The sequence below is a fragment of the Canis aureus genome, chromosome 4 (genome assembly GCF_053574225.1).
Source record: "Canis aureus isolate CA01 chromosome 4, VMU_Caureus_v.1.0, whole genome shotgun sequence".
NCBI classification, from domain to species: Eukaryota; Metazoa; Chordata; class Mammalia; order Carnivora; family Canidae; genus Canis; species Canis aureus.
The window spans coordinates 16,751,674-16,764,207 of NC_135614.1; the positions used below are offsets into that span (position 1 = coordinate 16,751,674).

Consider the following 12,534-nt stretch of genomic DNA (forward strand, 5'->3'; position numbering starts at 1 on the left):
AATAAAAGCCTTAAAAATAAATAATGTCAAGAAGTTTTTTTTTTTTTTTTAAGAGTTTATTCATTTATTCATGAGAAACAGAGAGGCAGAGACACTGGCAGAGGGAGAAGCAGGCTCCTTAAGGGGAGTCTGATGTGGGACTCGATCCCGGGACCATGCCCTGAATTGAAGGCAGATGCCCAACCAGTGAGGCGTCCCATGTCAACAAGTTCTTATGGCTCTGATTCATGATAGGTTGATGGGATAGCTCAAATAGTTCAATAAAAGTAGTTCTCTAGGAGGCCAAAATGATATAATACAGGTATTCATGTGGGTAAAAAGATACTAATAATCATTTCTTGATATTTTTCTGATCAAAGTGAGTAATGAGGTTTTGTTAGGTTCTTGTTTAATTTTTATCCTTCCTGATCCTATAATTCTGATTAGGCCATCCTTACTTTCTTAATTATGAAATCTTACAAGGATTTTAAAGAAGACTTTCATTATAGGGTAGAGAATATCTACAGTTGATTACCACTGACTTCTTTCTTGGAGAAGTTAAGAATCCTGTCTTAAAATCCCCACCTTGTTTCTTTTCAGGAACAGGATAACTATGTAGCAGAATTGCTTCTAAACGATTCTTTTTGTCATAGGAGTATTAGAGCTCTTCCTTTGACCTGTTGATTACAAGATTATGACATTCATATTAATGTGCCTTTTTTTTTTCTTAACCAGCATATCTTTCTGAAGCCATGAAGCTCACACAATCTGAGCAGGTGAGACAATTTCTTAATATTTGTGATAAGGGTTAGAAGGATTTTTTTTTTGTCAAGAGTTGATTATGCATAAAATAGCGTGCATAAAACATTGTAGTCTAAAATACACAAAATGGACAAGAGTACTTCAAAAATTAAAACTCAATGTCCCAGATGCGGCATGCAGAAACTTCTGTTTTCAGTTATTTACTCCCAGATCTAAGATGTGTGTTTCTTAGAGACTAAGCAGTTCTGGCTAAGGGGAAATGAGCTGCTGGCCTTCCCTTTGCATGCCAAAAATAATTTAAATCTAAATTTGTCTTTTCCTGAATTCCTAAGCAGTTCTGGTACCTTTAAATTTTGTTTCACCAATGGCTTTAAATTTTTTCTGCATTTGGGAAGGGCCTGCCTAGGTTTTGAAAATATCTTTATCCAAAGATGATTTTTCGATTATAAAAGTGTCAGGGTACATAGAAAATACTCAGTAAATGTTTGTCTAATACAATTAAGGAGATGATCACTTCTGTGAGGGGTTATCAGTGGGCAAGGGAAAAAATACGACTTCCTCAAACTGAGCCAAGAGAATCTGAAAGTTGTTTTCTATTCTGTGCTCTTCCCGTTGTCTAGAACTGCTCATGTTAGCCACAGAATACAAACATGCACTGAGCTTTCTGAACCCCTGTTAGTAAAAAGGGATTTTAGCTGTGGCACCTGGGTGGCTCAGTTGGTTAAGCATCTGACTCTTGATTTCAGCTCGGGTCATGGGATCCAGCCCCAAACTAGGCTCTGCACTCAGCATGGAGTCTGCTTAAGAGTCTCTCCTCCTCCCCCCACTTAAATAAAGTAAATCTTTAAAAAGATTTTACCTAGTTGTAGAATGAATGTTTAAAGGGAAAAGTTTTCTAATTTTGAAGCTGAGTACAAATGGCATTTTGGAGGCGTAGGACATTCAAAAAAGGTCTTATTCAATGTGTTGATTTGGAAAGGACTTCTGACTTTTTGAATGAATGGGATTTTGTTTATGAATAAAAAAGTTAGCTTATCTAAGGTAGAAGGACCTATTTACTTTGTTTTTGCTTTTTTTGTTTAAAAATTTTAATTTAGAGCAGCCTGGGTGGCTCAGCGGTTTAGCACTGCCTTCAACCCAGGGCCTGATCCTGGAGACCTGGGATCGAGTCCCATGTCAAGCTCCCTGCATGGAACCTGTTTCTCTCTCTGCCTGTGTCTCTGCCCCCCCCCCCCCCACATGAATAAATAAATAAAATCTTTAAAAAAAGTTTTTAATTTAATATATATCTGATAGAGTAAAATTCTCATTGAGTCACAGTGTCATTATTTTTTAGACTATTGTTTTTCTCACTTAGAATTTTTTAAAGCACTCAGTTTGGTTAACAATGCCAGGCAGTATCTTTTTTTTATTTTTTATTTTTTAAGATTTTATTTATTTATTCATAGAGACACAGAGAGAGAGAGAGGCAGAGAGAAAAGCAGTCTCCATGCAGAGAGCCTGACGTGGGACTCGATCCAGGGTCTCCAGGATCACGCCCTGGGCTGCAGGTGGTGCTAAACTGCTGTGCCACCGGGGCTGCCTGCCAGGCAGTATCTTAAACAAAATATTAAAATGTACCCCCCCCACACACATACTCTACTGTGAATACGTTACTTTTAAGTAGAAAATTGTTAACAAAATTTTCATAAACACTCATTGACAAAAAAACACATTCAGCATAGAAAATGTGGAAAATACAGTTGAGTCTTGAACAACTCAGGGCTTAGTGGGTTTCAGCCTCCTAAATAATTGAAAATCTGCCTATATAACTTTTACCACCCCCCCCACCAAACTTAATTACCCGTAGCCTACTGTTGACCAGAAGTCTTAACAATAATATAAATGATTGATTACACATTTTGTATGTAACGTGATTATATATTGTATTCTTCTATGAACGTAAGCTAGAAAAAAATATTAAAATCATAAGGATGAGAAAATATGTTTAGAGTACTGTCCTGTATTTGTCAATACAGTAAGTTTATGTTGTTTATTTATGAGATGAATTGTCTGTTACTATGGACATTAGTGCTGTAGATGTCATATGTATTTGACGTGAGACATCAAAACTGAAAATACAAAAAAACTCCTTCATTGACAGATATAGCAATTCATTCACTGATAACAAAGAAGAACTAATATGATTGCTTTATGGTAAACTAGCATCTTCCATACGATTGCTTCTCAGTAGCCTAGCCTGAACACTAATGTATGAATAGGATGTTTATGGTCTACAGCACTTTAGTCATATTTATAATACAGTATTGGAAACATTGTTACATTTAAAAAAAACCACTTACCTGTGATGATAGGCTAATCCGCAGTTTTTCCCAATTAAGAGAGAGGTGTGCCCATTGGTAATGTAATTCTTTGAAACAGTCATTAAATGGTAAGAAAACTTAATAATTATGCCCGTGTAAAGATAGACTGTCCGCTTCCACACAAGCCTTGCACATGGTGTCAGACACAATGAATACTTCAGTGATGATGAGGACACAGAAACATTTCATATGGTTCTTGCAGCACAGTTTTTAGATTATCACATGATTTTTTTGCATATAGCATTCTGTCATCTGCAAATAGTGATAATTTTATTTCTTCCTTACCAGTTTGGATACCTTTTATTTCTTTTTCTTATCTGATTGCTAGGGCTAGGACTTTGGTTTTGTATTGAATAAGTGGCAGGAGTTGATATCCTTTTTTAAAAAAATGTTTTTTAAAGTATTTGTTTTGAATGAGCAAGACAGCACTCACATGCCGAGGGGCAGAGGGAGAAGCAGACTCCCCACTGAGCTGGGAGCCTGAGGTGGGGCTTGATCCCAGGACTCTGGGATTGTGACCCACGCTGAAGGCAGATCCTTAATAGACTGAGCTACCCAGGTGCCCCAGGGGTTGATATCTTCATCTTGTTCCTGATCTTAGAGGGAAAATGGTCAGCCTCTAATCATTATGATATTAGCTGTGGGTTTTTCATAAATGGCCTTTATTAAGTTGAGGTATGTTCCCTCTAAACCAATTTTGTTGAGAACTAATTTATCATGATTGGATGTTGAATTTCACCAAATTCTTTTTCTGCATCTATTGAGATGATTGTATGATTTTTATCTTTCTTTTTGTTAACGTGGTGTGTCTGGTTGATACACGTTTGTAGCTATCGACCATTCTTGGATCCTGAAATAAGTCCCATGAGATGATGGTATGGTGGACGATCCTTTTAATAATGGTGTTGATTTGGTTTGCTAATACCTTGTTGGGAATTTTTGTATCTGTGTTCATCAGGAATATTGGCCTGTAATTTTTGTAGTGTCTTTGGTTTAGTTATCAAGATAATGCTGGCCTCACTGATAGAATTTGGAAGCTTTCCTAGCTCTTCTGTTTTTTGTAATAGTTTCAGAAGGATAAGTATTAACTCTTAAAATGTTTGGTAGAATTCACCTGTGAAATCATCCGGTCCTGGACCTTTGCTGGTTAAGAATTTTTTATTACAATTCAGTCTCTTTAAATATTTTTATTTCTTCTGATTTGGTTTTGGGAAGTTATGAGTTTCTAGCATTTATCCATCTCTTCTAGGTTGTCCAGTTTGTTAATGTATAAGTTTTCGTAGTAGTCTCTCATAATTCTTTGTATTTCTGTGGTATTGATTGTAACTTCTCATTTCTGATTTTCTATGCGAGTGTTCTCTTTTTTCTTTTTTTAAGATTTTATTTATTCATGAGAGACACAGAAAGAAAGAGAGAGAAAGGCAGAGACACAGGCAGAGGGAGAAGCAGGCTCCATGCAGGAAGCCCGATGTGGGACTCGATCCCAGGATTCCGCAGTCATGCTCCGAGCCAAAGGCAGACACTCAACCACTGAGCCACCCAGGCGTCCCTCTTTTTTCTTATTGAAAGTTTATCAGTTTTGTTTATCTTTATAGAAAACCAGCTTTTAGTTTCTTTTATCTTTTCTGTTTTTTTGAAATCTGTTTCACTTATTTCTTCTCTGGTCTTTATGATCTCCTTCCTTCTATTTTACTTTGGGCTTTGTTTTTCCTTTTCTAGTTCCTTTAGATGAAAGGTTAGATTGAGATTTTTTTTATTTCTTGAGGTGGTATCACCGTTAACTTCCCTCTTAGATCTGCTTTTGCTGTCTTTGACTGTTGTGTTTTCATTGCCTCCCTGTCTTTTTTGAGTCCTCTTTGATTTCTTTTTGTTCACCCATTGGTGGCTTAGTAGCATATTTTAGCCTCCATGTGTTCGTGGGGTTTTTTTCGTTTTCATCTTATAGTTGATTTCTGTTTATATGCTCTGGTGGTTAGAAAGGATGCTTGAAATGATTTCAATCTTAAATTTGTTACGGCCTAATGTGATTTATCCTGGAGACAAATGTACATGCACTTGAGAATAATGTGTATTCTGTTGTTTTTGGATAGATTATTTTATAAGTATTTGTTAAGTCTATCTGGACTAATGTATCTTTCAAGGTCAGTGTTTCTTTATTAATTTTATGTCTGGATAATCTATTGATATAAGTGGGGGGTTAAAGTTCCCTGTTATTATTCTATTATTGTCACTGTCTCCCTTTGCTCCCTTAATATTTACTTTATATATGTAGGTACTCCTATGTCGGCTGCATAAATGTTTCCAGGTGTTCTGGTTGGACTGATTAATTTATCATTGTGTAACACCCTCCTTTGTCCCTTATTATTGCTTTTGTTTTAAAGTGTATTTTTTCCTGGTATTAGTATTGCTACCACAGTTTTATTCTGTTCTGTTTGCCTGGAATATCTTTTTCCATTCTTCCACTTTTCGTCTGTCTATGGCTCAGGTTGTGATCCCAGAATCCTGGGATTGAGTCCCACATCAGGCTTCTCGAGGGGAGCCTGCTTCTCTCTCTTCCTATGTCTCTGCCTTTCTGTGTGTGTGTCTATGAATAAATAAATCTTAAAAAAAAAATACCAGTCACAGGTACTTTTGATATTACTTTCTTTAGTGTTCTGTTTGGATTCCTTTGTATTTGTGTATGTTACAAATTTTTGGTTTGTCGTTACCATGAGGTTTATATATAATTACATGTAGATAGCAGTCTGTTTTATTTTAAGTTGGTGGTCATTTGGGACGCCTAGATGGCTCAGCAGTTGAGTGCCTGCTTTTGGCCCAGGGTGTGACCCTGGAGTCCCAGGATCGAGTCCCACTTCAGGCTCCCCTCAGGGAGCCTGCTTCTCCCTCTGCCTGTGTCTCTGCTTGTGTGTCTCTCATGAATAAATGGATAAAATCTTAAAAAAAAAAAAAAAAAAAAGTTGGTGGTCGTTTTGAGTGCATCCTAAAAGCACTACATTTTTACTCACTTTATCACCCCACATACACATTTTGTGTTTTTGACATCTATTTTATGCTTTTTTATTAAATGAGTCCCTTAACTAATTATTGTAGATTTTGTCGACTTAGGTCTTTAACCCTCATACTAGCTTAATTAGTGGTTGATCCACTTCTTTTTCTGTTTTTCCTTACTGGTGAGATTTTTTTCTTTCATATGTTTTCTTGTTTCTAGTTTTGGTCTTGTCTTACCACTTAAAGAATTACCTTTAATGCTTCTAGTAAAGCCAGTTTAGTGGTGACAAACTCCTTTAGCTTTTGTTTGTCTGGGACACTCTTTTATCTCTACTTCAGTTCTGAATGATAGCCTTGCTGGGTATTTTTGGTTGTGTTTTCCTTTCAGCACTGTGAATGTATCGTGCCACTCCTGGCCCGGAGACCTTTTGCTCAGAATCCAGCTGATAGTTGGCAGAGGATTCACATCCTGTAACATTATCACCAGAGGTCTCACCTTCCCCTCTTTTACAACTGGCATCTTGCTGTGATGTGGATGGAATTGCATTAAACCTGTATATCGATTTGGGGACAGTTGACACCTTTCGTATTTCGAGTCTCCTAATGCAGAAGTGTGCCAGGCTCCGTCTGCCCCAGCTGAGCCTCCCCTGGGGCAGCTCCACAGAGAACTGGCCCCTGAAGGCTGTGGGGCATCCTTGAAGCTGCTACCCTGCCTACTTTGGGAGGAGTGGGGGAGAGGCAGCCTTCACCCTCTTCTCTCTCCCAGGAATTTCTGCTTTTGGCATTGGTTCGCCAGGATCCCTGAACCCAGGGACTTGTAGGCATGCTTTGTGTGGACTCCGAACCAGCCCAAAGCATTTATCGTAAAAGGCCAGAGCCTCTCAGGCATTAAGGAGAGATCATCTCAATGACCAGGGTCTTAATTGGTCCTAAACAGAATACCAGGAAAATAAAACATGTTCTCCATTTCCTTCCAAAATCTGTAATTGATACACATTATTATTTATGACTCTAGTATTGTTAATGTGAATCATGTTTCTTCCCTTTTTTTTTTTTTTTTTTAATAATGGTTCTGATGTTTGAAGACCTAACAAAACCTTAGGGGGGGAAACAGATCATTATATTTTTGCTATATTTTCATGGTGGTGGTCAGAAAAACATACTTCCAGACAGCAGTTTTGCACTTTCCTAAAATTTGTACCACATGATTTGTGGTCAGCTCCTTTAAGGAGTTTTGTTTTGTTTTTGTTTTTGTTTTTTTTTTGGTGGTTGTCGTTGGTTTTTTTGTTGTTGGGTGTTTTTTTGTTTTGTTTTTTGTGTTTTGTTTTGTTTTTGTTTTGTTTTTGCTTTTTTTTGGTGTCCCTCCTCTTTAGTGACACTTCTCCAATCTGTGCTTGTACTCAGGAATCCTGAGAATTAAATGTGTTGAAATTATGAAAACTTGTCAGTAATTACTGTGTTTCCAGCCACCCCCTACACTTAGTTGTCTTCAGTTATTTAATAGTAGGTGATGCTTCTTCTGTTTTATTCTAGTATTTGTACATTTCACAATGGAATTCACATACATTGGAATAGTGTTTTTATTTCTGAAATTGCCAAACTGTGTTTCCCATGTTGCTAACTCTTTTCCAGTTGCTACCTGCAGTTCATATGATGGCTTTATGTGGAACATGATAATTTTGATGGTGAAAATAAAATTGATTTATAGATTAACATCCCAGTGTTATTTATAACCCTCTAAACCAAAAAAAAAAAAACAAAACAAAACAAAAAAAATAACCCTCTAAACCAGAGTGCAAAGATCTCTACAGAAATGATATAAAATAAAATGACCCTAAAAAATTAGATGTTGTTACAAAGATGAGGAAAAAGACTTAACCAAAAAATAAAACACTCAGTTGATAACCTTATGGGGATTCCCTGATATGGAACTAACTGCTTTTCTCTTGCTGCTTTTGAGGTCCACTTTAATTTTTGACAATCTAATTATAATGTCTTGGTGTGGATCTCTTTCAGCTATTACTTACTTTTGTTTTAAAATAAAAATTATTTTTATAAAAGCTCCATTTCTTCCTTTTTTAAAAATTGCAGCGGTAGAAGTTAGTGATTCATCAGTTGATACAATACCCAGTGCTCATTCCACCAAGTGTCCTCCTTAATGCCCATCCCCCAGTTACCCCATCTCCCCAGCCACTGCCTTCCAGCAACCCTCAGTTTGTTTCTTAGAGCTCAGTGCCTCTTACGGTCTGTCTCCCTCGGTTTTCATCTTATTTTATTTTTCCTTTCCTTCCCCTTTGTTCATCTGTTTTGTTTCTTAAATCCCACATATGAATAAGATCATATGGTATTTATGTTTCTCTGACTGACTTACTTTGCTTAGCATAATATACTGTAGTTCTTTCCACGTCATTGTAAATGGCAGGATTTCATTCTTTTGATGCCTGAGTAGTATTCCATTGTATACATACACCACGTCTTTATCCACTCATCTGTTGATGGACATCTGTACCCTTTCCATAGTTCGGCTGTTGTGGACATTGCTAATAGTAGTTCTTCATACAAGTTTTCTTATTACTCTTTATATTGTCCCAGAGATCCCTTAAGTAACTATCTTTATCACAAAAAATGTTTTCTTTTGATGTTGATTTTGGGTGATTTCTACCCTTTCAGATTGCTGATCTGTTCTGTATCATCTAATCTGTTTATTCCCAGGATCCCTGGGTGGTGCAGCGGTTTGGTGCCTGCCTTTGGCCCAGGGCGCGATCCTGGAGACCCGGGATCGAATCCCACGTCGGGCTCCCGGTGCATGGAGCCTGCTTCTCCCTCTGCCTGTGTCTCTGCCTCTCCTTCTGCCTGTGTCTCTGCCTCTCTCTCTCTCTGTGTGACTATCATAAATAAAATAATAATAATAATAATAATCTGTTTATTCCCTATAATGTATTTTTTACTTATTGTATTTTTCTGCTCAGTACTTTCTTATATAATGGAGATATTTTCTATATCTTTGCTGAAGATACATATTCATACATTCTTCTCCCAAGTTAGGTGAGCATCTTTGTGACCATTATTTTGAACTGTTTTTGGGGTACATTTCTTATCTTCATGGCATTTAGTTGTTTTTCTGAGGACCTGTCTTATTCATTCGTCTAGAATGTGTTTTGGTCTCCTTATTTTGACTAGCTCTTTATTTCCATCTGTTAGGGAGTTCACCATCGTCTCCTGGTCTTGAAGGAGTGGCCTTAGGGAGATGTCCTGTGGGGCTCAGAAGTGCAGTCCTCCCTGAGCCCCTTTGTTGCCTGTTTGTCCCCTCTTTTTGTGGTGGGGCCTTGACTATGGTGGATGGGAATGGCCTCTGGCCCAGCTGAGACCTGGTTGTTTTGAGGAAATTTGAGGTTCTTTTGAATTGGAAACATAGTATATAAATCTTAAGTGTTATAAAAGTTATTTAGAAAGGAGGATCTTGGGATTATATTCATTGGCTATTCCTAAAAAGATTTAAATGATACCTTTCCTTCTGTGTGTGCTAGGCTCACCTGTCACTGGAATTGCAAAGGGATAGCCACATGAAACAGCTCCTCCTCATCCAGGAGAGATGGAAAAGGGCAAAGCGGGAGGAAAGATTGAAAGCCCAGCAGAGCACAGACAAAGAGGCAGCTGCTCCGCTGCAGGCATCTCACAGACCCTCCTCCGAGGAGGCCGAGGGCCAGAGTCCCCTCCTCTCCGAGAAATACAGCCCTTCCACTGAGAAACATCTGCCTGAAATTCAGGGGGTCTTTGACAGGGATCCAGACACACTACTGTTTCTACTCCAGCAGAAGAGGGAGCCAGCAGAGCCATGCATTGGAAGCAAAGCCCCCAAAGATGATAAGACCATTATAGAGGAGCAGGCAACCAAGATCGCAGACTTGAAGAGGCACGTGGAATTCCTTGTGGCTGAGAATGAAAGATTAAGGAAAGAAAACAAACAGCTAAAGGCCGAAAAGGCCAGACTTCTGAAAGGCCCAGTAGACAAAGAGCTGGATGTTGATGCTGATTTTGTAGAAAAGTCTGAGCTGTGGAGCTTGCCGCCACATTCCGAGACTGCTGCGGCCTCCTCCACCTGGCAGAAGTTTGCCTCGAGTACTGGGAAAGCCAAGGACATCCCCATACCCAATCTTCCTCCCTTGGATTTTCCCTCTCCGGAACTTCCCCTTATGGAGCTCTCTGAGGATATTCTGAAAGGCTTTATGAGTAATTGAAGTGGAAGGCCATGAAAGAGCTGAGAAGACAAGACAAAAGAATAGAGTAATACAGTTCATCCAGAAAAAAAAAGGGAAAACCACACAGAGGATAATGGCAGAGATGCTCTGTCCCCTGGCGTGCCGTGGGAGCAGCACGCCGGGACCTGGGAAATGCTCACTGTGAAATGTGTCCCGTCTGACCGAGCACGCAAGCTGATGATTCCAGATTGGGCAGACGCTAGACTCTCGGAGGTTCACTTTCTCCTGATACAAACCAAATGGCTACCTGGAATAATTTTTCAAGCAACAGTTATTTTTCTTATCTTCAGGGTTAAAATGTATAAAAGTATGTTATGTATAATTAATCTATAATGCCATAAATGATAATGCAAAACCTAAATAATACAGTGGCCTGAGGGGCCACCTTGTATTGGAGACATGCTTTCTATCATGCATTGACTGTATGCATTTTGTTATGCACATTTCGTTTGTTTAATAAGGTGTGTGAGATGCACCTTTCCAGATGAAACTCTGTGTGCCACACTTTGCACTACTCATGACATAATGAGAACCTCAAGACTATCAGGAGAAATATTTAAATTTCCATTTTATGAAGAAAGGAACCAAATTATTAGTTACGCTTTTTTTTTTTTAAATTACCAGTTTACATAATTAATCAGGGTGCATTTTAAGTTCTAACTTTTTTGTTTATTGTTTAAATGTATCATTTGAAAATACTAAGGAAATATCCTTTTCTTTACTGATGCATGAGTGGAAGTAATGGTAGTTGGCAGTGTTTGATTGTAAGAAGTCAATAAAATAATTGTGTTTTATACCTTTGTTGAATGTGGTCGGTGGTTTATGAGCAGGTTCAGTGTGACTCCTGTTGTCAGTTCTGAATATGAATTTTTCTTTTTAAGATTTTATTTATTTATTCATGAGAGAGAGAGAGGCAGAGACACAGGCAGAGGGAGAAGCAGGCTCCATGCAGGGAGCCCGACGCGGGACTCGATCCTGGGTCTCCAGGATCATCATACCCTGGGCCGAAGGCAGCGCTAAACCGCTGAGCCATCCGGGCTGCCCCTGAATGTGAATTTGAAGAGATTCAACTAGATGGTTGCTTTGGTTTGTTGAAGACCTGCTTCCTGGTCTTGTAGTCGGTTTCCCCAGAATGGGGGTGAAAGGCAATAAGGAAGTTTCTGAGTCTGCACCTGCCCTGCCACAGGGGCACTGCTCAGGGAGGGGGACTGGGCTGTTCCCCCACCTGCTCTGCAGAGGTTCCCCTCTCCCCCACCCATGTTCCCAGGAGGAGGAGGAGGAGGAGGAGGGTGTCCGCAAACCGCCTGGCTGCAGGCCACTTGGTTGGCTGTGTGGAGTTGTGGGAGTGAGCCAGACGGCCCGACGGCACGCTGCCTCAGGGACTGCTCTCTGGGTGGTGGGCTGAGGGTGGGATGGGGCTCACGCAGAAGTAGGATGAGATGAAGTGGCCTCTGGAGGCCACATCTTTTCACATCTCACCTGCCTGCAGGTGACATCCAAAATAAACTAGTTTCTTAAAAGTAAGACTTCCTATTCTGTTAAAAGTTATGTCAGTTTGTCCATCTCAGTGCTGTAATATCCCAGACTCTAAATATTTTGCTTGCTCAACCTTACAAAATTTCAGGTTTTAAAGTTCGTGCCCCAGGGGACCCGGATGGCTCATTCGTTTAAGCGTCTGCCTTCTGCCTTCACTCAGGGTCCTGGGATCGAGCCCCGGGGGCTCCTTGCTCAGCAGGGAGCCTGCTGTTCCCTCTGCCCTCCCCACTGCCTGTGAGCGCGCGCTCTCTCTCTCTCTCAGCCTGTGAGCTTCTCTCTCAAATAAATAAGATCTTTTAAAAAGTTTGTGCCCCAAAGCTTACCTCACGATTGCTTTCTCAAAACCGAGCTCCGCTGTGTTTTGACATGAACCTTTTCTAAGTCGTCGCCCTGTCCCGCTGCCAGCTTGCACCAGCTCCCCGTCATCCCGCTCGCTCTCAGCACCCGGTTCTAAGCATCTTCTCGGCAAACGGCAAACGCGTGTTTAATGGACTTCCGCTTTACCGCCGTTGGGAAGCGCTCACCTAGCTAGTACTCTGGCTGACCTGGTTAAGTTCTTTGAGGCTCTTAATAGAATATATTTGCCTCTTGACCAATGTGACTCTGGCACCTTTGCAGCATCCTAGTGGTGTCTTCCACAGAGCAGA

The 12,534-nt window shown here is 39.8% G+C and overlaps 1 protein-coding gene across 2 annotated transcripts in view; it reads left to right on the plus strand.

Annotated features, from left to right (window-relative positions):
* The window catches only part of NRBF2 (nuclear receptor binding factor 2), a 33,114-nt gene extending 21,969 nt beyond the window's left edge, over positions 1-11,145 (plus strand). For both annotated transcript variants that reach the window (XM_077894681.1, XM_077894680.1), the window contains 2 exons: positions 715-755; positions 9,620-11,145. In XM_077894681.1, the coding sequence (XP_077750807.1) occupies positions 715-755; positions 9,620-10,330 (752 nt within the window). In that variant the 3' untranslated portion in view covers positions 10,331-11,145. The remainder of the gene's footprint in view (positions 1-714; positions 756-9,619) is intronic.
* The last annotated feature ends 1,389 nt before the right edge of the window (positions 11,146-12,534 follow it).